The sequence below is a fragment of the Oncorhynchus mykiss genome, chromosome 3 (assembly GCF_013265735.2).
Source record: "Oncorhynchus mykiss isolate Arlee chromosome 3, USDA_OmykA_1.1, whole genome shotgun sequence".
Taxonomy (NCBI): domain Eukaryota; kingdom Metazoa; phylum Chordata; class Actinopteri; order Salmoniformes; family Salmonidae; genus Oncorhynchus; species Oncorhynchus mykiss.
The window spans coordinates 47592130-47619410 of NC_048567.1; the positions used below are offsets into that span (position 1 = coordinate 47592130).

A 27281-nucleotide genomic window follows, 5' to 3' on the forward strand; every position below is an offset into this window, starting at 1 on the left:
AAAGCACCGCCACAACATGATGCTGCCACCCCCGTGCTTCATGGTTGGGTTGGTGTTCTTCGGCTTCCCTTTTTCCTCCAAACATAACAATGGTCATTATGGCCAAACAGTTCTATTTTTGTTTCATCAGACCTGGGGATATTTCTCCAAATAGTAAGATCTTTGTCCCCATGTGCAGTTGCAAACCGTAGTCTGGCTTTTTTTATGGTGGTTTTGGAGCAGTGGCTTCTTCCTTGCTGAGTGGCCTTTCAGGTTATGTCGATATTGGACTCGTTTTACTCTGGAAATAGATACTTTTGTACCGGTTTCCTCCAGCATCTTCACAAGGTCCTTTGCTGTTGTTCTGGGATTGATTGGCACTTTTCGCACGAAAGCACGTTCATCTCTAGGAGACAGAATGTGTCTCCTTCCTGAGCGGTATGATGGCTGCGTAGTCCCGTGGTGTTTATACTTGCGTACTATTGTTTGTACAGATGAACATGGTACCTTAAGGCGTTTGGAAATGAACCAGAGGTCTACAATGTTTTTCTGAGGTCTTGGCTGATTTCTTTTGATTTTCCCATGATGTCAAGCAGAGGCACTGAGTTTGAAGGTAGGCCTTGAAATACATCCACAGTTACACCTCCAATTGACTCAAATTATGTCAATTAGCCTATCAGAAGCTTGTTAAGCCATGACAAAAAAAAAGCTGGAATTTTCTGAGCTGTTTAAAGGCACAGTCAGCTTAGTGTATGTAAACTTCTGACCCACTGGAATTGTGATTAAGTTAATTATTAGTGAAATATTCTCTCTGTAAGCAATTGTTGGAAAAATTACTTGTGTCATGCACAAGGTAGATGTCCTAACCGACTTTCCAAAACTATAGTTTGTTAACAAGAAATGTGTGAAATGTGTTGGAAAAAAATAGTTTTAATGACTCCAACCTAAGTGAATATAAACTTCCAACTTCAACTGTACATAAGTTTTCAGACCCTTTACTCAGTACTTTGTTGAAGCACCTTTGGCAGCGATTACAGCATCAAGTCTTCTTGGGTATGACGCTACAAGCTTGGCACATATGTATTTGGGGAGTTTCTCCCATTCTTCTCTGCAGATCCTCTCAAGCTCTGTCAGGTTGGATGGGAGTGTTTCTGCACAGCTATTTTCATGTCTCTCCAGAGATGTGCGATCGTGTTCAAGTCTGGGCTCTGGCTGGGCCACTCAATGACATTCAGAGACTTGTTCCGAAGCCACTCCTGCGTTGTCTTGGCTGTGTGCTAAGTTAGGGTGGTTGTGTTGTTGGAAGGTGAACCTTCGCTCCAGTCTGAGGTTCTGAGCGCTTGGGAGCAGGTTTTCATCAAGGATCTCTCTGTACTTTGCTCCGTTCATCTTTTCCTCGATCTTGACTAGTCTCCCATCTCCTCCTCCAGACGTGGCGCTTGGCATTCAGGCCAAAGATTTCAATCTTGGTTTCATCAGACCATAAAATCTTGTTTCTCATGGTCTGAGAGTCATTTAGGTGCCTTTTGACCATCTCCATGCATGCTGTCATGTGCCTTTTAGTGAGGATTGACTTCCATCTGGCCACTCTACCATAAAGGTCTGATTGGTGGAGTGCTGCAGAGATGTTTGTCATTCTGCAAGGTTCTCCCATCTCCACAGAGGAACTCTAAACTCTGTCAGAGTGACCATCGGGTTATTGGTCACCTCCCTGACCAAGGCCTAGTGTTTAGAGTGTTGGTCCAGTAACCGAAAGGTCGCTGGATCGAATCCCCGAGCTGACAAGGTAAAAATCTGTTGTATTCTGTCCCTGAGCAAGGCAGTTAAACCACTGTTCCCCGGGTGCCGAAGACGTGGATGTCGATTATGGCAGCCCCAAGCACCTCTCTGATTCAGATGTGTTTGGTTAAATGCGGAAGACACATTTCAGTTGAATGCATTCAGTTGTACAACTGACTAGGTATCTCCCTTTCCCTTCTCCCCCGATTGCTCAGTTTGACCTCTAGGAAGAGTCTTGGTGGTTCTAAACTTCTTCCATTTAAGAATGATGGACGCCACTGTGTTCCTGCGGACCTTCAATGCTGCAGACATCTCCATGGAAACAGGATGCACCTGAGCTCAATTTCGAGTCTCATAGGGTCTGAATACTTATGTAATGCATTTGCAAACATTTCTTAAAACCTGTTTTGACTTTGTCATTATGGGTTATTGTGTGAAGATAAAAACATTTTAATCCATTTTATTTAAGGGCTGTAACTTAACAAAATCTGATAAAAGTCAAAGGGTCTGAATACTTTACAAAGGCAATGTATATATTACTATTACTTACAGCTGCTACAGTATCACGGTTGCTATGAATGTCCTGGCACAAACCACCACCCCTCATATCTGTCAGAAATCACAATTTATGGGGTGTTCAAATTCAGTTTAGGAGAAGAAGGTCTGACTTTCACACTTCTGTTAGCAACTTTATAGGACGGTTAAAATATATGCTTTACGCCTCTTCTGTAAACTCATTCTGGACAGGAATGTTTGTCACGTTTTCTCGTCACCAGCTGGCCCAGACTGAGTTACCAAAGGGATCAAGTCCTAAATGGCACCATATTTCCCTATGTAGTGCACTACTTTTGAACAGGGCCAAAAGGTCTCTGATCAAAAGTAGTGCAATATTTAGGGAATATGGTGCCATTTTGGACACAATCTGGCACTCTGAGACACTTAGGGGAGGATTTGATGAGAAATCTCAAATTATGAGCTCTGAAAGCCTGCTTTAGACAAGTGCTAAGAAAAGTATATTGCATCCATCTCTGGGAGACACAAAAACCCTGGGAAAATGTTAAGGTAGACAATACAGACAAGCGTTCAACAAACAAATACGCCTACCTGTGTGTTCTTTTCTCTTGAGCTTCCCTCCTATACTTATATTGGTCTTTGGATTTATATTTATTTTTACATGACACACTCTGATGAGGTGCTCTACAGGTGTGTGCTTTATGCTAACAATTGCACAAAAATGGGCCGATTTTTGGACATAATGTAATAGTGAAAAAAACGAATCAACAACGTTCACCTTTGTTCTCGACTCCTTTGCGGCGGTTTGAAACAAAGTACTGTTCCATCTCTGGCTTCATAATGAGGAGTAGTGTTCCTCTGCCTCTGCTGCTCCATAGTCCCACTGATACCTTTGATTTGTTGTCATAGGGATGAATTAAGGCTGCTGTATCTCATACGTAATGTGCAGATCTGTTTTTATTACAGGTATTTTGCTGGCTAATAAATGCCACAGCTGTCAGGATAGCTAAGCAACTGCATCATTACTGCCTTAAGTGTTGTGGCTCAGCTCGGTGACCCCAATTTCACACAGCACACACAGCGGTACACAGCACGTCAGATGTCACACTGGTTTGTAAATGATAACAGGTTGGCATTTACATCAGTGACTTTGCCATTTTATTCCCAAATGGGTCACCCAGTAGGCTCTTTCTCATCAATCTAGTGCTATTTTTAATGGGAATTGTTAAACTGGCTAAATAACAAATGTCTCAAAATTGTAAGCAGTACAGTAAAAATTGTGGTGTGAGCTTTTTGAAAATGATTCAGGGTTACACTATAAGGAGCCTAACTATGACCAAGGCTCTTCTATACCAGAACTGAGGTGTGTGTGTCTGTGAGTGGCTGAAGTGACTGAGCCATCACTGGCCCCTGGCTTCCTTTCCATGCCCAGTGGTCTGCACAGAGATATGGCAACAGGAGAGCACAAATATGCCCTCTTTATACTGTCCTTATGAGAGCTAGGTGCCATGGAGGTAACTGGTGAGTGGGCCCTGGTCAAACGTACTGCACTATGTAGGGAATAATGTGCGATTTGGGACGTAGTCCCCTGTGTGTGCCAGCTCTAACCTGCACGGCCTCAGGTAAAAGAGCCAGGGCGCAGCATTAAACTTCTTCTGGATCGGTGTCCCATCCATGGTACGGTTGAGCTTATGTAGGCTAATGCAATTAGCATGAGGTTGTACGTAAACAAGAAAATTTCCCAGGACATAGACCTATCTGATATTGTCAGAAAGTTTAAATTCATGTTAATCTAGCTGCACTGTCCAGCTATTACAGTGAAATAATACCATGTTATTGTTTGAGGAGAGTGCACCATTTTGAACATGAAAAGTTATTAATAAACAAATTAGGCACATTTGGACAGTCTTGATACAACATTCTGAACAGAAATACAATGGTTCATTGGATCAGTCTGAAACTTTGCACATACCCTGCTGCCATCTACTGGCCAAAATCTAAATTGCAACTGGGCTGGAATAATACATTATGGCCTTTCTCTTGCATTTCAAAGATGATGGTACAAAAAAAAAAAAAAAAAATTATTTGTATTATCTTTTACCAGATCTATTGTATTATATTTTCCTACGTTCCTTTCACATTTCCACAAACTTCAAAGTGTTTCCTTTCAAATAGTACCAATAATATGCATATCCTTGCTGAGCTACATGCAGTTAGATGTGGGTATGTCATTTTAGGCAAAAATTGAAAAAAAAGGGGTGGATCCTTCAGTAACACAGGCAAGGCAGGTTCGGCCTAGGAGCACCGCTAGCTAGCTCTCAGCTCTCGCAGCTCTCTATCTCCATTTCCCTTTTTCTCTCGGTCTCTGCCTCTGTTTGTCTCTCTCTCGGCAGGTTTCCAGGTTTATTTGATAAAAGCAACGTGTGTAATGGAAACGGCAGATATAGGAGAAATGTTCTAAAGATCAACAAAAGTGTTATCTGTTTGACAAGTGTGGATTTTTCTTTTGTCAAACTTTCTTTATTGCGTCAAATGATGATGGAAACTGTGTTTTTTCAATAAAATGAAGATAGACAAATAATTTAGAAGGTATATTTTGCAACCTGTATGGCACAGCTGTACATTTTTGGTCCTTAAATGAAACTGGTATACTTTTTTACTTATCATAATTTTCTTTAGCCAAATTTGGTCTTTAATGTAAGAACGACAGATAAGTTCCTTACCTTCTTCCCCTTCCACTTGTCGCCTCCATTGTTTTTGCGCTAATGGTGCAATCAGTTTGTTGTTATTTTGAAGAGAGCAGACATTTCCATATATTATTTTAACAGCATTTGTGACACAACTCCACCAGTCTTATATATGATATAATTTACAAAGATTATACTGTTTGTTAAAAAAAAATCAACAATAACAAAAAATATACAGTTGAAATCGGAAGTTTTTCACAATTCCTGACATTTAATCAGAGTAAAAAATTATTGTTTTAGGTCAGTTAGGATCAGCACTTTATTTTAAAAATGTGAAATGTCAGAATAATATTAGAGATCATTATTTATTTAAGCTTTTATTTCTTTCATCACATTCCCAGTAGGTCAGAAGTTTACATACACACAATTAGTATTTGGTAGCATTGCCTTTAAATTGTTGCACTTGGGTCAAATGTTTTGGGTAGCCTTCCTCAACCTTCCCACAATAAATTGGGTGAATTTTGGCCCATTCATCCTGACAGAGCTGGTCTAACTGAGACAGGTCAAGTCACATTTTCTATGGGATTGAGGTCAGGGCTTTGTGATGGTCACTCCAATACCTTGACTTTGTTGTCCTTTAGACATTTTGCCACAACTATGGAAGTATGCTTGGACTCATTGTCCATCTGGAAGACCCATTTGCGACCAAGCTTTAACTTCCTGACTGATGTCTTGAGATGTTGGTTCAATATATCCACATAATTGTCCTCCCTCATGATGCCATCTATTTTGTGAAGTGCACCAGTCCCTCCTGCAGCAAAGCACCTCCACGACATAATGCTGCCACCTCCGTGCTTCACGGTTGTGATGGTGTCTTCGGGTTGCAAGCATCCTCCTTTTTCCTCCAAACATAACGATGGTCATTATGGCCAAACAGTTCTATTTTTGTTTCATCAGACCAGAGGACATTTCTCCAAAAAGTACGATCTTTGTCCCCATGTGCAATTGCAAACTGTAGTCTGGATTTTTTATGGCGGTTTTGGAGAAGTGGCTTCTTCCTTGCTGAGCGGTCTTTCAGGTTATGTCGAAATGGGACTCGTTTTACTGTGGATATAGATACTTTTGTACCGGTTTCCTCCAGCATCTTCACAAGATCCTTTGCTGTTGTTCTGGGATTGATTTGCACTTTTCACACCAAAGTACGTTCATCTCTAGGAGACATAACGTATCTCCTTCCTGAGCAGTATGACAGCTGCATAGTCCCATGGTGTTTATACTTTCGTACTATTGTTTGTACAGATGAACATGGTACCTTTAGGCGTTTTGAAAATTTTCCCAAGGATGAACCAGACTTGTGGAGGTCTACAAATGTTTTTTCTTGGCTGATTTCTTTTGATTTTCCCATGATGTCAAGCATAGAGGCACTGAGTTTGAAGGTAGGCCTTGAAATATACCCACAGGTACATCTCCAATTGTCTAAAATTATGTCAATTAGCCTATCAGAAGCTTCTAAAGCCATGACATAATTTTCTGAAATTTTCCAAGCTGTTTAAAGGCACAGTCAACTTAGTGAATGTAAACTTTTGACCCACTGGAATTGTGATACAGTGGATTATAAGTGAAATAATCTGTCTGTAAACAATTGTTGGAAATATTACTTGTGTCATGCACAAGTAGGTGTCCTGACCGACTTGCCAAAACAATAGTTTATTAAGAAGAAATTTGTGGAGTGGTTGAAAAATTAGTTTTAATTACTTCAACCTAAGTGTATGTAAACTCCAACTGTATATATTTATTTGTATAAATTATTATATTTGAGTTTAACCATAATATTTTTTGTAATATTTGTTCTGGTGGATTAAACTGAATTTGCAACCTGCTTTCTCTTAATAATTGGACGAAGCATGCAGTTCGTCATCAAGGCTTTTTATGTTGAGTGTGGCATGAGATATCTTACTGTTAGATTTGGATTGCTTTGGAGTCCATACTAGGCATGATATCACCACCATGTCTTGTTTCTGGGCTTGTGTGTTAAACAGAGATAAAACACCAAGATATTCTGAGAGTGGCCCAGGTTGCTTAGTGGACTACTTTTGACCTGGGCCCATAGGGTCTTTGGTCAAAATTAGTGCATTATATAGGGAATAGGGTGCTATTTGGGACACACAAACCCATACTTAAATTAGGTTGGTTGATTCAGTGACATGCACCCGGGTGCATGTTTGTTCGTTATGCTTCTTACTGAATGACTCTGACGCCTCATCTTCACTGTCACTTTCTAACCTTGTTGAGGATGGCTCGTTGTCAAGCTCAAAAAGCCTAAAATTTTCCCAGATGGCCACAAATTTTTCACTACTTGTATTGGTCAGCCTGTTGCGTGCTTTGGTGTGTGTGTTCCAAACAAGGACCAGTTGTGCTCTGAGGCGGCTGATGTTGGTGTGATTTGGAGGATGATGGAGGCAACAGGGGAAAGAGCCTCAGATCCACAAAGTCCCTTCCACCAGGTGGCTGATGAGATATGTTGGCACGGCTGCCATATTGCATCTCCATCCCAAAGCCGTTGCTTGGAATTGTACTTCGCCAGACTGCCAAGAACCTTGCCCTTATCCAGGCCAAGGTGGCTAGACACGGTAGTGATGACACCATAGGCCTTGTTGATCTCTGCACCAGACAGGATGCTCTTGCAAGCATACTTGGGATCCAACATGTACACTGCGGCGTGTATGGGCTTCAGGCAGAAGTCTTCACGCTTTTTGATGTACTTCAGAACTGCAGTTTCCTCTGCTTGGAGCAACAGTGAAGTGGGCAGAGCAGTACGGATTTCTTCTCTTACATCTGCAAGCAGAGTCTAAACATCAGACAGGATGGCATTGTCTCCTTCAATCTGTTCAATGGCTTCTGCTGTGGGTTTCAGGAGTTTCAGGCTGCTTACCACTGTCAAAATACATCATCCAGGAGGATCCTCTTGATGGGGCTGTCCATATCGGCAGACTGTGATATGGCCATTTATTGGAGAGATTCCTTCTCCTCCAGGAGACTGTCAAACATGATGACAACACCACCCCAACGGCTGTTGCTGGGCAGCTTCAATGTGGTGCTCCTATTCTTCTCACTTTGCTTGGTGAGGTAGATTGCTGCTATAACTTGATGACCATTCACATACCTAACCATTTCCTTGGCTCTCTTGTAGTGTGTATCCATTGTTTTCAGTGCCATGATGTGCTTGAGGAGCAGATTAAATGCATGAGCAGCACAGCCAATGGGTGTGATGTGAGGGTAGGACTCCTCCACTTTAGACAAAGCAGCCTTCATGTTCGCAGCATTGTCTGTCACCAGTACAAGTACCTTTGTGTTCCAAGGTCATTGATGACTGCCTTCAGCTTATCTGCAATGTAGATTGGTGTGTCTGTTGTTCCTTGTGTCTGTGCTCTTGTAGAATACTGGTTGAGGGGTGGAGATGATGTAGTTAATTATTCCTTGCCCACGAACATTCGACCACCCATCAGAGATGATTGCAATACAGTCTGCTTTCTCTATGATTTGCTTGACCTTCTCTTGAACTCTGTTGAACTCTTCATCCAGCAAATGAGTATATAAAGCATGTCTGGTTGGAGGGGTGTATACTGGGTGAGGAACATTCAGAAATCTCTTTCAATACACATTGCCTGTGAGCATCAGAGGTGGACCAATTGCATACACAGCTCAAGGAAGACATTCAATCACATTTTTCTGACTACATTTCTCCATTGAGTCATAAAAAACTTCTGATTCCAGGAGGACCACGAGCTATTCCTATCGATAAGGTGTCTGGTTCATCATTTTCACCTCTAATAGAAGTAGAGGGACTTTTGTCAGAGGTTGCTTGTTGTGAGCGCTGAGGGAACTTTATGTACTTGGCCAGATGGTTCTGCATCTTTGTTGCATTCTTCACATATGATTTGGCACAGTATTTGCAAATGTACACAGTGTTTCCTTCTACATTAGCTGCAGTCAAATGTCTCCACATATCAGATAGTGCCTGTGGTATTTTCCTGTAAAGATTAGAAAAAAAGATTAGAAACATATACAATTCCATGTACAGATAAATAGTTAAGCAGTTAGATTAAACAACTCCTTTGTAAGATAAATGTTTTAAAATGAAACATGTATGGAAACAGGTGAATTAACACTCCTCAGTTAGAAGGCTCAAGCATGCTAAAACCCACATGGTAGCAAAAACTAACTAGCAGAAATTGTTAACAAGTTAGAAATGATTTAAACACACTTTGCTGTAGGCTACTGTTTACTTTTAACAAAAAAATAATGCATGTCACATAAAATATATTCACCCTACCCAGTATTGTAATCAAAACTTACCAGAAAGCATGTAGTCCTTGGCTCAGACAGTGTAGTTGTGTGGGCTCAATAGCATCTCGTTAGTGTGCAAGATCTTGAGAATCAGCTGTACATGTGATGGAAGATTGCACTGTGCATGCAGATGTCACGCTGGTATAAAGGATTTGGAGACAGGAACAGGAATACATAATAGGGTTTTTAATACACCCGAAACAAACACGTATACAAAACACTGGGATGTACCCAATCAAAAGAGCGAGGGTAAACCTCGAAGAACGATTCGGGACGAGACCCGTAATACACAATGCACAAAACACGCAGCACAAAAGCTGAAACAACACAATGGTACACACACAACCAACGGACATGGGAACAATACCCGACAAGGACAATGGGGACCAGAGAGCTCATATATAATATACTATACTAATCAGGGGAAATGGGAACCAGGTGTGCATAATCAGATAAGACAGTCCGGGTTTGATGATAATGAATCCAGTTCAGTGAAGCCTAGAAGGCCGGTGACGTCGACCTCCGGAACTGCTGAACAGAATGAGCAGCAGGATCCGTGACAGAAGAGGGTGGCAATTCAATTAATTTGGGGATGGTTTAAACAAAATATGCCACAAGACAGAATTGCCTTGTGTGTATCCCACAAAAAAGGTTCACTGTTATAAGCTAACTTTTTTGATGAATTTAAGCAAAACTCGCAAAATTCCCTTGCTTAACTTCCCATGGAGAATTTTCACTAAATTTCCAGAAATTTACCGGAAAGTTTCCAAACCTTTGCAACCCTAACCAAGACAAATATGATTCTTCATGTTCTGAATCGTTCAGTGAGGTCTTTCTCTAACAAATCATTAACATTATATCCAGCAAGTCAGATTTCGTAACCTAATACATCCGATAATAAGCACTGAGCTCTGTTGACAGAGCGTTGCAGCTTTAAATACTTTTGAGGATTTACATTTTTTTATGGTTGTGTCTTCCACGTTGTTTCCGCAGGTCACAAATGGCTAAATTAACAAGACATGAGCTGAATTAAATGTAAAAGTCTTTGAAAATGAAAAGCTTGGAGTACACTCAGTGCTACATTGCCATTTCACAGAGATACGCTTGTTTTTGTGAGAAGTCTTCGAAATAGAACAGGATCTTCACATGGATATGAACAGAGAGAAGAAAGATGAGGAGTTGGTAAGCCTGTCTGGTAGCCTTAATTCTCGCACAGCGTCTAGCCTAGCTGATGTTTTCCTGATTTATGACTACTTTTTCAGGTCTGGCCTGATTTAGTCGCCCTTAAACTCCAGTAGATTTTGAACGGTTTATAATAGAGACATGAGGTTTGGCCCTTTGGTTTTCTTCGAGGATTATCTAAACAATTAACATATTATTTGACCCATTGTTCAAAAGACGCGTTTTTGATTGGACACCCTAAGTAAATGCAGTGTCGTCAATAGGTTTGATTTCTTTGATGTGAAGTTGACATGCTTTGTACTGCCGTTATACTGAACACTGCTGCGGGGTCCAGGAGCACCAGCTGCATGCATTTACACACATTTAGCATGCAGCTTTGGTGCTACAATTTACTCAGATTTTAGTTGTTGGATCATTTGTTCCTGGAACAATCTCTATGTTTATTGTATTCCAATCAGGTTTTATCAGTTTGTTTTTACCTCTGAAATCAAGGTCATTCTTTACCCATTCCTTTCTATAATTAGCTTGATTAGCCTCCCAAATGCATCGTTTAGTTTTTCCAAGTATGTTCAAATGTTACTTTCAAAATACAAAAACATATCAGCTATTTAAACTGGGTGAATGATATTAATGTCAATGCAGCAGTTTTTGACAGCAGTATTCAAAGGAAAGTCAATAGTTCACAGGCCTATTCTTTATAACAGACTAGAGTCCTATGGAACACTCTATGTACCCTGGTCAAAAGTAGTGCACTAGGTAGGGAATAGGGTGCCGTTTGGGACACATCCTTACACTTACATCTCTTCTTGCCCCGCAGTTACATGACCAATGACCAATGTATAGGTTAGCCTACTAAAAGGGGTCGGGTGGGGTTACACTGTTACAGCTAACGCTTGGCATTGTGCATGGTGATCTTAGGCTTGTGTGCGGTTCCTCGGCCTTAGAAACCCATTTCATAAAGCTCCCCATGAACAGTTATTGTGCTGACGTTGCTTCCAGAGGCAGGTTAGAACTCGGTAGTGAGTGTTGCAACAGAGGACAGGCGATTTTTACACTCTTCAGCACTCGATGGTCCCATTCTGTTAAGCTTGTGTGGCGTACTACTTCACGGCTGAGCCGTTGTTGCTCCTAGACATTTCCACTTCACAATGACAGCACTTACAGTTGACTGAGGCAGCTCTAGCAGGGTGAACATGTGACAAACTGACTTGTTGGAAATGTGGCATCCTATGACGGTGCCACATTGAAAGTCACTGAGCTCTTCAGTAAGGCCATTCTACTGAAAATGTTTGTCTATGGAGATTTCATGGCTGTGTGCTTGATTTTATACACTTGTCAGCAATGGGTGTGGCTGAAATAGCCGAATCCACTAATTTGAAGGGGTGTCTACATACTTTTGTATACAGTGCCTTGCGAAAGTATTCGCCCCCCTTGAACTTTGCGACCTTTTGCCACATTTCAGGCTTCAAACATAAAGATATAAAACTGTATTTTTTGTGAAGAATCAACAACAAGTGGGACACAATCATGAAGTGGAACGACATTTATTGGATATTTCAAACTTTTTTAACAAATCAAAAACTGAAAAATTGGGCGTGCAAAATTATTCAGCCCCTTTACTTTCAGTGCAGCAAACTCTCTCCAGAAGTTCAGTGAGGATCTCTGAATGATCCAATGTTGACCTAAATGACTAATGATGATAAATACAATCCACCTGTGTGTAATCAAGTCTCCGTATAAATGCACCTGCACTGTGATAGTCTCAGAGGTCCGTTAAAAGCGCAGAGAGCATCATGAAGAACAAGGAACACACCAGGCAGGTCCGAGATACTGTTGTGAAGAAGTTTAAAGCCGGATTTGGATACAGAAAGATTTCCCAAGCTTTAAACATCCCAAGGAGCACTGTGCAAGCAATAATATCGAAATGGAAGGAGTATCAGACCACTGCAAATCTACCAAGACCTGGCCGTCCCTCTAAACTTTCAGCTCATACAAGGAGAAGACTGATCAGAGATGCAGCCAAGAGGCCCATGATCACTCTGGATGAACTGCAGAGATCTACAGCTGAGGTGGGAGACTCTGTCCATAGGACAACAATCAGTCGTATATTGCACAAATCTGGCCTTTATGGAAGAGTGGCAAGAAGAAAGCCATTTCTTAAAGATATCCATAAAAAGTATCCATTTAAAGTTTGCCACAAGCCACCTGGGAGACACACCAAACATGTGGAAGAATTTCTTCCATTCTGGAAGAAAACCTGATGGAGTCTGCAAAAGACCTGAGACTGGGGCGGAGATTTGTCTTCCAACAAGACAATGATCCAAAACATAAAGCAAAATCTACAATGGAATGGTTCAAAAATAAACATATCCAGGTGTTAGAATGGCCAAGTCAAAGTCCAGACCTGAATCCAATCGAGAATCTGTGGAAAGAACTGAAAACTGCTGTTGACAAATGCTCTTCATCCAACCTCACTGAGCTCGAGCTGTTTTGCAAGGAGGAATGGGAAAAATGTCAGTCTCTCGATGTGCAAAACTGATAGAGACATACCCCAAGCGACTTACAGCTGTAATCGCAGCAAAAGGTGGCGCTACAAAGTATTAACTTAAGGGGGCTGAATAATTTTGCACGCCCAATTTTTCAGTTTTTGATTTGTTAAAAAAGTTTGAAATATCCAATAAATGTTGTTCCACTTCAAGGCACTGTATATATATATATTTTTTTTTCTTAATTCCATTCTTTTACTTTTAGACTTGTGTGTATTGTTGTGAATTGTTCGATATTACTGCACTGTTGGAGCTAGGAACACAAGCATTTCGCTACACCCGCAATAACATCTGCTCAATATTTGTATGCAACCAATCAAACTTGGTTTGATTTTGATCTGAAGGCAGTGAAATGAAGTGAGTTAGAGGGCAAAGGAGGGGGAGGGGTGTAGTGGAAGTGGAGGAGAGAGGGAGCTCGTGTACGTTGGTGGAGTGGGTCTCCTTGGTTAATTCCTTAAGGGAGGATAGTAATGAGATTTTCCATAATTTCTCTCTTCCCCTCCCTCTCTCCTCCTCTCCGTTTTACCAAATGTATATTTTTGCTGGATTCCTCCTCTTAACCGTCAACCAGGTTGGAATCATAGAAATAGAATTGCTTAATTCTGTTTCTATGTTTGGAACATCCTCCCGCTCAACCAATCTGGTGTAGCATTTGTTCCTATAGATAATAACATAGTAATACACAGTTTGTAAGAGAATGTCTTGGGAGTAGAGAAGTAAACATGTTCATGGTGGTAGAGTAGTTTCTGCTGCGGGGTCAGTCTTGTTTTGCATTCAATGAAACATCCAATGAAACATACATTGCATCCATCAGCAGATTTCATATTATAATAAAATTGTTGGATTTTTCTTGCGTCCCCTGCCACCACAGCAGCAAATAATTGTAAATGTGTGTGTGTGCATGCATGTCCGTATACACGTGTGTGTGTGTGTGTGTGTGTGTGTGTGTGTGTGTGTGTGTGTGTGTGTGTGTGTGTGGTGGCGGCATTAGTTTTGACTTCATTATGTCTTGGCAGTATATTATGTGGCTGGACAGGTTTGTATTTAATCAGATGGACTGCCAGCATTATTAATAACTTGAAGAGAGAGGGGAGGGGGAGGTGCCGACAGAATGCAGTATAATAACTTATTGTACCCCAGGCCTCCCCACTGCCCTTAGGGGTGGGGTGGCAAGGTTGTCAGCCCCATATAAATATTAATACTAATCATATCATACTATTTCTATGGTCAGCCCATCATATGTGGAGCCCATATCCCCCTGGCTCCTCATTAACATGTTGGGGTAATGTACATACAAAATAACAGCGTCATCACCCAGTTGTGGATGTATTGGTTTGCAGTGTGTTTGAAGGTCAATGTTTTGTGAGCTCATGATTTATTAGCAGTGAAAACCAATGTACATTCTTTGGAACATCATAGCAGACAAGTATACAGCAGGCTACATGTAAGAGGATACATAAGGCCTACACTGTCAGTGAAATTATGCCAAATAAATATATAATGCAGTCCACTCAACACAAGTACAATAGCAAGGGGTTGACACTAGGTTTGCAAAATTCTGGAAACTTTCAATAAATTCCCTGGTTTTCCCGAAATAATTTTTTGGAGGATTCCGGATTTCCTGCTTATTCCCTCCTGACTCCGGGAATCCTCCAAAAGGGATTTTTTTTGCGATCCTTTTTTCATATTTTTTAAATTGTTTTATTTTTTTGGTAACATAGACAGGAGACAACAGTTAAGTCCAAAAAGGAAGCCTTTTCTATTTCATTCTACCATTGTGTTCTTCATTGATTTTCCGAGGCTCTTTGAGTGAGAGCTGCATCATGTAGAATGGCACGCTGGACTTGTTGAAGAGAGACAGACACTGTCACAGCATTCCTAACGAGGCAGGCAGGCTGGACTTGTGCAAGCAAACCCTGCAGAGTACTCCCTCTGTAGTGCACTGAGCTGCACTGTGCTGTGCTCCATGCTTTCTGTATCCACATCTGTGTTAGTATGCCTTCCTCTCTGCCTGCGCATCCCCAGCAGCAGTGTGTGTGCATGCGTGCAGCTGTGTGTGTGTGTGTGTGTGTCTTTCTGTGTGTGTGTGCATGTGTGGAGCGCAGCAGCAGGGGCAGAGCCAGTCACTCTCTCTGGTTTGGCCTGCCTGTGAATATTAACGTGAGTCAATTCTCCTCTCTCACACAGCAGAGCTGCAAGCCGAGAAAGAGCCAAGCTCCTCCTCCTCCCCTGCCACTCAGGAGCTGATGACAAGGTTGGGCTTCTTACTGGGAGAAGGGATCCCAGGCACAGCTCGCATACCTATGGAAGACAAGAATGAAAAGAAGGTATTTCATTTCCCCCTGCAGCTGCTGCAGCAGCCGCACAACAACAGAGATAGAGAGCTAGAAAAAGGGAGGGGAGGCAGGAGAGTTGAGAGAGTGTGAAAAGAGGGGAAAGAAGAAAGGATGCTTTTTTGGTGCAGCTTGCGCTCGCATTTGCCCCCGCTTCTTTGGACTTGGATTAAAGTCTCAATTCTTCCACGGAAATGATACTAATTGCGGCAAATAAGGGTAACTCTAAACTCTAACATCAACATGTTCTCAGAGATGTTTTGTGTCTGTAAACTAAGTGAATGTTCGGTTAGTTAAACTGCTCAAGTGTGTTAGTCTTGAAGTATGAGCCTGAGGTATCCAGTGTGATGATCTTAGGCAAACTTGAGTGGCTCTTGCAGGGGCATTTGAGTATGTAACAGAAGTGTACGAGCTTACCTCCAGAAATAGAGTTATGTCAAGTCTTCTGCTCAGTTTGTTTGGCTCTGCTAATTAGTCAGAAGCTCAGTGGAAGGGAGCAGAGCTCCCCATTGATTTTTCTCTTCATGCTTCTTTGACACATTTTGGCCCAGAATCGGTCATTCTAGTCACTTTTAAGAAGCTTATATTTTGTGAATCATATTCATTAGTCGAGATGTCAGTGAGAATCCCAAGAAATTAGGGTAACACTGGTTTTGTGATGTTTTTTGTCAATCTAGAATGATGTTCTTCTCAGTGCTTTAGAGAGAAACGTTTGGAAGTATTGATCATCTGCTAAAAGGTCCCTGAGCAGTCATTCTAATTCCCATGTAAAATAGCCCTTTGAGTGACTAAAACATTACCTGCAATATTTTTCAAAGAGTATTTTTCTCTTAGGGCAAACTACCAGGAAGTCTGAAAAGACAGAATGAGTGGGCGGGGGAGCTCACCTCGACTGACGGTTCTTTGAGAATGCCTATGTCAAGCAACATGGATGCAGTTAGATTATCTCAACCAAATTTGCTGATACACAAAGCAACTCAAACAACATTGAAATTGCATGCAACATCCAATCCTGTCATACATCACATCATGGTTTCACAAATAGTGTTTTATCCAACTGTTTTGTAACAGCATCAATATGGAAAAAAATGAATTGTCAGCACTGTTTAACAAACTAGTTAGCTAGTTCATCTTGGACACATTCAGTTGAAGCTTTACAGGGTAAAGTCTGGGTACTTTTCATAAAATATATACACTGTGCACAAAACATTAAGGACACCTGCTCTTTCCATGACATAGGCTGATCAGGTGAATCCAGGTGAAAGCTATGATCCCTTCTTGATGTCACCTGTCAAATCCACTTCAATCAGTGTAGATGAAAGTGGAAAGAGACAGGTTAAAGAAGGATTTTTTGCCATTGAGACAATTGAGACATGGATTGTGTATGTGACCCATTCAGATGGTGAATGGGCAAGGCAACATATTTAAGTGCCTTCGAACTGGGTATAGTAATAGGTGCCTGGCACACCGAGTTGTGTCAAGAACTGCAACGCAACGTGGAAACCTATGTGACCTCATCACCTCAATTGGGTCTTCTGTAGAAACATTTTTAGTTGATGTTTTTTTGTATTGATAAAAGTAGGTACTCAGAGCTACAAAATGGTATATCATACACTGCAGTTGAGGAACAATTGGGAATTAATTCTGCTTTGATAGTTGATTAACTTGTAACCCCACTTTTGAGAAATGGCACTTGAATATTTTGTTACACCTACTGTACTGAAGAGCTCTTCGTTGTCTTCGTTGTTCAGCATCGTTCACACCCTCTTAACCTTAGCCCCACCCGTCTCTTTAAGGATTCACTTGTGAGGCCATGTGCTAAACAGAATGAGTAAGGTAGTGTAGTAAATAACCAAAGATTTCAAGACTAAAAGTGGTGAAAGTAGTAGCCTACAATAAGGAAAAACTCTAGGTAAAAATATACTATCTAGTCCTTGGCCTATATCCTAATCTGACTTTGTTGCAGGTCATGTTGTTCTTCACATTATCATCTCTGGTAGACACAAACTAATCAAATAAAATCAATGTTTATTTGTCACATGTACAGGATACAGGTGTAAACGGTATAGTGAAATGTTTACTTGCATATTTGCATAGTAGCAATATCAAAAATAGAAAATGTCCAGATAAAAGTATTTTATAATTATTAGATTATGCTTACCCAGACACGTGTCTAAATTGATGGGTCATGTGAAAGAAATGCTATGACCCCCCTCCCCCAGCCACATCTAGCTGAGTGGATGGGTCACTATTGTTTAGACATGTACACATGCCAATGAAATACAATAGATTGCCGTAATCCCCCCCAGACACACCTGGCTAACTTGATGGGCCATGTAATCAACTGGCGAAGTGGAGTCTTTTGTTTAGACATGTATTTAGCTAGCTAAATAATGAACCATAATCCCAGCCCATAGTTACAGTCCAAACGGATTATTATAGCTAGCCACCATGCATGAAATGTTGTAGTATGAATCTGTAGGTAGCTAAAGCTAACCAACTAGGTTCAATGTTAGCTAGTTAGCTAACATTAGGCTACAACTAGGAATGATAATGGATTTCTGAGATACAAATGTTATTACTACACAGATCATACATGTAACTTTAGCTAGCGAGCCAGCAAGCTAATGTTCGCTAGCAAGCGAACCGTATGCTTTAACTTGCAATAAAAACAACTTTCTGACAAAATTACAAATGTATCATTTCTGAAAATGTAGCTAGACTCTTACCCGTACATGGATGAACACTTCACGGCAGTGTGTCTTTTCCGTTTGGTTTGTAGCTAACTACAGCTTGTTTGGACAGTAGTGTCAAGTCACTCCATTTCACACTGACCGTGTGCAGAAAGTAGTCCATCACAACTTTTTCTATCGCAACCTTTTTTTGTCGATTGCGCCTGCTAAATTCGGGGCAGCAATGTTGTTGAGAGCAGTAGCAGCCCTTTTATAGTTCTCCATGACTAACGTTATATCTTTCAAAAAAGCCGCAGTAGCAAGGATTATCTACACCTACTGAGCAGTTCATGTTATAGACAGAAGTGTGCTAAATGGCAGACCAATACGAACTCATCTCTCAGCATGTCCAGCCCATCCATTATCATAGCCAGTCATGACTAGCGGCAAGGTTTCTGTCTTTTTCCGTGGCTAAACCAACTTGGCTCGTCATTTTAAAAACATATTTGAATTTACAGATGGCATATAAATAAGTATGTTATCAAGGCACATGAAAGTTTATATGTTCTAGAAGGCATTTTATTTTATTTTTCCGCATTTTGATTAAAAATGATTAAAATGCGTTCAAATGCCTCTCCTGTGAAGTAGTGATATGCGACATACGCCTAGCTTCTTGAAACAGGTCACCTGTAAGTATATTTGCCTTAGATGAATATGGGAAACCTGTAATTATATTTTCTGATACGCTGCAGTCAAATGTTGGCACCAGTGGAGTTGTGTAAACCACGCCCCTCTGCAAACATGCCTTCTGCGATGTTGGTTACAAGGTGGTACTTATTTAAATTAGGTAAGAGAATAAGACTTTACCATTGGTGTGTTAAAATTTGAGATTTTGTGACGCCACAAAATCCCTTAATAATCCAGCCTCCCGAATCAAGGTGTTTGACACAGGGGAAGGGGACCAGTAACTTTATGATGCAACTTTTAGTCGAGTAATCCATTTTATTAATGTAGAATCAACAGTTATTTTTTATACTTTGGTCATCCTACTTTATCTGGTTTTATCCAAATATCATCCAATTGAATGAAAAACATGATTTTGACTGTGCATGACCTTTAACTATTCCCTATCCCATTGACTTCTACACTGCTGTTTTACCATCAGAGTTTAAAAGCATAATCTCTTTAATTCTCCCTTAGAGAAAATGCCATCAAGCTATTATGTTATCAGCGTGGTATGTTGGGTGATGTAAGTTGCCTTATCCTTTGCTCCACATTACATGGGTCCTATTCAATAGGCACCAAACGGAAGAAAACAGACTGAAACAGGGAGGGACTACCTCCTGGTTTTCCATTGCCCAACATTTTTTTGTTGTTGTGTTCCGTTATGAATTTGACCCTGATCACCATTTAGCTAGAGTGTGACATCGTGATGTAGATGGGAAACAATGAGGAAGAGTTAGCATGCAGAACCCTTTGGTGAGGCAGTGTTAGAAGGCTCCTGGACTGTGTCCCAAATAGCACCCTATTAAAATCAAATCAAATCACATTTTATTTGTCACATACACATGGTTAACAGATGTTAATGAGCGTGTAGCGAAATGATTGTGCTTCTAGTTCCGACAGTGCAGTAAAATCTAACAACAACAACACACAAATGTAAAGGGATGGAATAAGAATATGTACATATAAATATATGGATGAGCGATGGCCATGCGACATAGGCAAGATGCCATAGATGGTATTAAATACAGTATATACATATGAGATGAGTAATGTAGGATATGTAAATGTGAGTAGTTAGATTGTAAGTTGGTATTCAGTTGTTCTAGCTCAGGTCTAGTCTACAGCCTGGGCCTATATTCATCATCCATCTCAGACTAGGTGTACTGATATAGGATCAGTTTCAGCTTTTAGATCATAATGAATCCTATTCCATATTATGGAAAGGAGGGAACTGATCCTAGATCAGCACTCCTACTCCGATATACAGGTCCTGGAGTCGTTTTAGGCCTGAGTTTGCTGTTTTGAAAGCCTCGCTTTGTTTACTGAGCGAGCTCATGCCTTCAGCTTGTGTGTCATGCTCACATGTAAACTGCTAATTTATTTCCTCAGGAATTTGCATTGCTTGCGCATGATTCGGGTTATTTGCTCAGGTTTAAAAAAAGCTATTTGACTTGACTCAAATTTTCCAGTCTGCTCCATATAAGGAGACACGCTCAATATTCCCAAGTGAAAAATATGAACAGGTTTTTATTGTTAAACTTTGTAGCTATGAGATTCCATTCATACTGATTGCAGTAGTTTTCTTTCCTTGGCTCAATGCTCTACTCTCTGCCCTTTCTCTTCCTCTGTTGTCATGTTTTATTATGTTGTTGATGAGGACAATGATGACGACAACTTCATAGGCCTATGTGCCTTATCTTTGTAAATACCCATGCATTTCAGTAATGAACTGAAATTTAAAAAAAGAAACGTCCATTTTCAGGACCCTGTCTTTCAAAGATAATTTGTAAAAATCCAAATAACTTCACAGATCTTCATTGTAAAGTGTTTAAACACTATTTCCCAGTGAGGCATGAGGACTGCAGATGTGGCAAGGGCAATAAATTGCAATGTCCGTACTGTGAGACGCCTAAAACAGTTCTACAGGGAGGCAGGATGGACAGCTGATCGTCCTCGCAGTGGCAGACCACGTGTAACAACACCTACACAGGATCGGTACATCCGAACATCACACCTGCGGGACAGGTACAGGATGGCAACAACAACGTCCTGAGTTACACCAGGAACGCATAATCCCTCCATCAGTGCTCAGATTGTCTGCAATAGGCTGAGAGAGTCTGGACTGAGGGCTTGTAAGGCCTGTTGTAAAGCAGGTCCTCACCAGACATCACTGGCAACAACGTCGCCTATGGGCACAAACCCACCGTTGCTGGACCAGACAAGACTGGCAAAAAGTGCTCTTCACTGACGAGTCATGGTTTTGTCTCACCAGGGGTGATGGTCGGATTCACGTTTATCGTCGAAGGAATGAGCATTACACCGATGCCTGTACTCTGGAGCTGGATCGATTTGGAGGTGGAGGGTCCGTCATGGTCTGGGGCTTTGTGTCACAGCATCATCGGACTGAGCTTGTTGTCATTGCAGGCAATCTCAATGCTATGCATTACAGGGAAGACATCCTCCTCCCTCATGTGGTACCCTTCCTGCAGGATCATCCTGACATGACCCTTCAGCATGACAATGCCACCAGCCATACTGCTTGTTCTGTGCGTAATTTCCTGCAAGACAGGAATGTCAGTGTTCTGCTATGGCCACCGAAGACCCCGGATCTCATTCCCCAGAAATGTCCGGAAAATTGCAGATACCTTGGTGGAAGAGTGGAGTAACATCTCACAGCAAGAACTGGCAAATCTGGTGCAGTCAATGAGGAGGAGATGCACTGCAGTACTTAATGCAGCTGGTGGCCACACCAGATACTGACTGTTACTTTTATTTTGACCCCCCCACCCTTTATTCAGGGGCACATTATTCAATTTCTGTTAGTCACATGTCTGTGGAACTTGTTCAGTTTATGTCTTAGTTGTTGAATCTTGTTATGTTCATACAAATATTTACACAAAAAAATAAACACAGTTGACAGGTAGAGGACGTTTCTTTTTTTGCTGAGTTTATATTTGACTGCCATGTGGGATCAATAAAACAAAATAAAATGTGTTTCTCCTTCTCCAGTGCTCAGTGACTAGTCAGGGTATCAGTCCCTGCTCCAGTCTGACCAGTAGCACGGCGTCCCCCTGCACAGAGAGCCCGTGCTCCACCCTGAACAGCAACGCCAGCCACAGCCTCAGACACAGCAGCAGCGGTCACAGCAAAACTCCTCTGAGTCACTCCAGCCCCTGTGGAACCATTGCCAGCCCCAGCTCCACGCTCGAGAGCAAGGACAGCGGGATCATAGGTGAGCGACACTCGGGTTGCGTCTCAATTGGAACCTTATTCCCTATGCAGTGCACTACTTTTGACCAGGGCCCTTCTGGTCAAAGGTTGTGCACTATAGGAAATAGGGTGCCATTAAGGACACCGTCTCACTCACCCATCCACTCAATCAGTTACTCAGTCCCCAGTACTCAGCCTTTCCTCATCTCTTACTATTCACATTGTCCTCCATGCCTCTTGTGTCTCATGAGACTAGCATCGTCAACAATCTCAATAAGGTCTACTTTACCCTGATAAGTCCAATCGATCATTATTCATATGGACTATATACATTCATCTTCTCCAAAATCTTTGATCATTTTACTGTTTTATTGCCTGACAACTCATCCTGAATTTTATTCTGCTACTCTATCAATCGCTACATAAATTTAGTCTGTATCCTAGAAGTTGTTTGTGCTGACGTCATAGTGAGGGGCCTTGTACACAACATATTCATCAGCGATTGAATCGTCTTTAACCAATCAGAGTATCAAAGTTGACATGTCATCATGTAGGCCGGCTCTGTCCCAACCTGTCGGTTTCTGAGACCAATCAGAATGGTCAGAATATGTTTGCATTCTACAAGAGAGAGGAAGGCAAATCGAGACTCATCGTGGAGAAGAAAGCGGTGTTGCATTGCGCTGTTAGTGGTGTGTACAGTATTAAAAGGTAGTGATGGTTGAAAGCTCCAACAACATGTGGCTGTTCTGTTCCTCTACTAACAGGGGCTTTAGGAGATTTGGGGATTTACATGTGCTGACAGGAAGATGGGTTTTTACTGTATTCAATTCCTTTGTGGTTTCTGCTTATAGGTTCCAGAGACTGTCAAACCTACTAGAAATTAATTCGGTATTCTGAATTGTACCTTTTTTATTGGCCAAAAATGCTAGTCATGCAACATTGTGTGTTTTTTTATTTTTATATATATTTTTTTACCCCCTTTTTCTCCCCAATTTCGTGGTATCCAATTGTTAGTATTAACTGTCTTGTCTCATCGCTGCAAGTCCCGTACGGACTTGGGAGAGGCGAAGGTCGAGAGCCATGAGTCCTCTGAAACACAACCCAACCAAGCCGCACTGCTTCTTAACACAGCACGCATCCAACCCGGAAGCCAGCTGCACCAATGTGTCGAAGGAAACACTGTACACCTAGCGACCTGGTCAGTGTGCACTGCGCCCGGCCCGGAGACAAGGATATCCCTACCGGCCAAGCCCTCCCTAACCCAGACGACGCTAGGCCAATGGTGCGCCGCCCCATGGGCCTCCCGGCGACAGAGCCTGGGCTCGAACCTAGAGTCTCTGGTGGCACAGCAGACCACTGTGCCACCCGGGAGGCCCCGTAAGTGTTTTTACTTTTTATGTCTGGTTATTGACATATGTTTTTCAAGGCTCCAGTTGATTTGGACCAAAATAAAACAAAGCAGTTAACCTCACTAAGACATTACAATTATATCCCCTATTGTACATTAACCCAAGTAAATGTGGCCTATATCAAAGTAAAATGAAGGGAAAAGACGTGTTGCAATAGCCTCTGCTGAAATCGTGAGCTGTTTCACCAGTGTTTCAACCTTTTTGTACCATTTTGTGGTCAAGACAGACTTGGTTGGTTGGCAGTAATACTTTTCATCTCCCGAATGCAAATTCTGTGCTGCTGTTGACATAATTGATAACTGTGACTCATATTCTTCCTAACCCCCCTGTGCAATATCATAGCTGCTAAATAATTCATGCTGGCTGTGATATTGTATCTGCCATTGTAAAGCAGCATGAATAACCCTGTGCCGTGCCCAGCTACTGCCTACATACAGTTGAAGTTGGAAGTTTATATACACTTAGGTTGGAGTCATTAAAGCTTGTTTTTCAACCACTCCAGAAATGTCTTGTTAACAAACTATAGTTTTGGCAAGTCGATTGGGACATCTACTAAAGTAATTTTTCCAATAATTGTTTACAGACAGATTATTTCACTTATAATTCACTGTATCACAATTCCAGTGGGTCAGACGTTTACATACACTAAGTTGACTGTGCTTTTCAACAGCTTGGAAAATTCCAGAAAATGATGTCATGGCTTTAGAAGCTTCTGATAGGCTAATTGACATCATTTGAGTCAATTGGAGGTGTACCTGTGGATGTATTTCAAGGCCTACCTTCACACTCAGTGCCTCTTTGCTTGACATCATGGGAAAATCAAAAGAAATCAGCCAAGACCTCAGAAAATAAATTGTAGACCTCCACAAGTCTGATTCATCCTTGGGAGCAATTTCCAAATGCCTGAAGGTACCACGTTCGTCTGTACAAACAATACAAGTATAAACACCATGGGACCATGCTGCCATCATACCGCTCAGGAAGGAGATGCGTTCTGTCTCCTAGAGATGAATGTACTTTGGTGTGAAAAGTGCAAATCAATCACAGAACAACAGCAAAGGACCTTGTGAAGATGCTGGAGGAAACCGCTCAGCAAGAAGAAGCCACTGCTCCAAAACCGCCATAAAAAAGCCAGACTACGGTTTCCAACTGCACATGGGGACAAAGAATTTTGGAGAAATGTCCTCTGGTCTGATGAAACAGAAAGAGAACTGTTTGGCCAAAATGTTTGGAGGAAAAGGGGGAGGCTTACAAGCCGAAGAACACCATCCCAACCGTGAAGCACGGGGGTGGCAGCATCATGTTGTGGGGGTGCTTTGCTGAAGGAGGGACTGGTGCACTTCACAAAATAGATGGCATCATTAGCATGGAAAATTATGTGGATATATTGACGCAACATCTCAAGACATCAGTCAGGAAGTTCAAGCTTGGTCGCAAATGGGTCTTCCAAATGGACAATGACCCCAAGCATACTTCAAACGTTGTGGCAAAATGGCTTAAGGACAACAAAGTCAAGGTATTGGAGTGGCCATCACAAAGCCCTGACCTCAATCCCATAGAACATTTGTGAGAAGAACTGAAAAAGTGTGTGCGAGCAAGGAGGCCTACAAACCTGACTCCGTTACACCAGCTCTGTCAGGATGAATGGGCCACAATTCACCCAACTTATTGTGGGAAGCTTGTGGAAGGCTACCCAAAACGTTTGACCCAAGTTACACGATTTAAAGGCAATGCTACCAAATACTAATTGAGTGTATGTAAACTTCTGACCCACTGGGAATGTGATGAAAGAAAGAAAAGCTGAAATAAATAATTCTCTCTAATATTATTCTTACATTTCACATTCTTAAAAGGAAGTGCTGATCCTAATTTAAATGAACCTAAGACAGGGAATTTTTACAAGGATTAAATGTCAGGAATTGTGAAAAACTGAGTTTGAATGTATTTGGCTAAGGTGTATGTAAACTTCCTACTTCAACTCTACCTACTGCCCAGGTTGAGGCTGAGAGATGTAGCCTAAGCGTCTCAGAGTAGACGTGCTGATCTAGGATCAGGTCCCTGTCCATGTCAGCTTATTCATTGTGATATTTAAGGCAAAACTGATCCTAGATCAGTGGTCCCACTCTAAAACGCTTGATACATATAGTCCAGCCAACTTCAGATCACTCGGACCTATTTTTTCTTCTGTGGAATCAGTACTGTAGAACTCAATGCTTCTAGCCAAGTCTAGCGGCCTCATGGTTTCTCCTTCAAACACTCAAAATTCTGTTTGTTGTCGGAAGACAAGCTATAACATTGGTCCGGAACTTCCCCCTAGTGAGTAGGGCTTCTTGGGTTATTTAAAAGGCAGAGGCAGAAGCCAAGTAGGCTGCGTTCCTAATGGCACCCTATTTCATAGTGCTCTGGTCAAAAATAGTGAACTATATAGGGAATAGGGTGCCATTTGGGACGTACATGTTGTGTCCATGAGACTGATTCCCAGCTCTGATGAATAGTAGTCAGGGCCTTTGAAGTGGTTGAAACGGACTGTGGAAGAAGCAGGATAAGAGAACGCAAGGAATCATTTACTTCAAAAACCCATATTAATTTGGCTGGTTTTTAAACAGCACGTTGGGTGGGATGGTATGGAGCCTACTGCAGAGTGTGTGTTGACATATGAAAATCTGCAGCTGCTGTTGTGAGGTGGGGCCGAGGGAGGGAGGGAGGGCATCGCAAGGAGGGGACTTAAGAGGAATGGTCATAAGCAGTTATTCATGTTGTAATTAATGATCATGACAAGTTATTAATGTTTTATTCAACAGGTGGGTCTAATCATGAATGGGGATTGGTTAAAACCGCATTCCAGACAGTTTCTCTTCCATAAGTTACCACCGGCTAAATCTATGACGTTAAAATGCCCATTTACCCTGTTCCATCTGACTGCGCATTTCACTATCTTATCATCTCAGCCAGGCCATTTATAAACTTGATCTCCACTATAAAAATGACTTGCCTAGTTAAATAAAGGGTAAATTAAAAAAATTACAAAGCATCTAGACATTATCTCACATTTCTTTTACGCTAACATTTAGTTTTCTGCGGCAGATATTTGTATAAACCTTGCTGTCTGTCTCTGCGACTTATGCAACATTGTTTCAATATTCAAATTCAGTCTCCAGCTGTCCCTTAGTAATGAACGTGACGAGAGTCCGAACAAGACAGACAGACAGGCAGTGTTTCTCAGCCAATCAAAATTCTGAATCAGCATACTTTTTTGGGATACACAGTACCAGTCAAAATTTGGACACATCTACTCATTCAAGGGTTTTTCTTTATTTGTACTATTTTCTACAGTGTAGAATAATAGTGAAGACATCAAAACTATGAAATAACACATATGAAATCATGTAGTAACCAAAAAACGTAGTTACTTCATTGATATTCTGGCTAGCAAACAAAGGATAAGAATATTGCCAGCCAGTATGGCAATGGAACATTTAGAACGAATGACTGGGTCGCGTCCCTAGATAGAGAACAAAAAGACTGAACAACTGGGTCACGTCTCTAGATACAGAACCAAAAGACGGAACGACTGGGTCGAGTCTCTGGCAACCAAATCAATAGAAAGAACAACCAGCCAGCTTGGGTTGCAACCCTAGATTTGTGTTGGGACTATATCTTGTGGAAGGATGAAATAGTATAAATAAATAAAAATAATATTTTTACTGAAAATATGCCAACCATTATTTAAATATGTTGGCAACCCGTTGTATAAAAGTGATAATGCCCTTGAAGCCGGTCCTTGACTTCATCTCGGGCTTAACAACACCCGTGTCAATTTATCCTCAAAAAACACAGACTTCGAGGGCGTTATCACTTAAGTAAATAACGGCGATAACCAGTTATTAATGTTGTAAAT

The 27281-nt window shown here is 41.4% G+C and overlaps 1 protein-coding gene across 6 annotated transcripts in view; it reads left to right on the forward strand.

The window, feature by feature from the left end:
* The window catches only part of LOC110520058 (protein TANC1), a 277467-nt gene that overhangs the window by 144753 nt on the left and 105433 nt on the right, over positions 1–27281 (forward strand). For 4 of the 6 annotated variants that reach the window (XM_021597043.2, XM_021597046.2, XM_021597048.2 and 1 more), the window contains 2 exons: positions 15221–15360; positions 21774–21996. In XM_021597043.2, coding sequence (XP_021452718.2) covers positions 15221–15360; positions 21774–21996 — 363 coding nt within the window. The remainder of the gene's footprint in view (positions 1–15220; positions 15361–21773; positions 21997–27281) is intronic. The other 2 variants (XM_021597045.2, XM_021597049.2) reach the window with 1 other exon arrangement.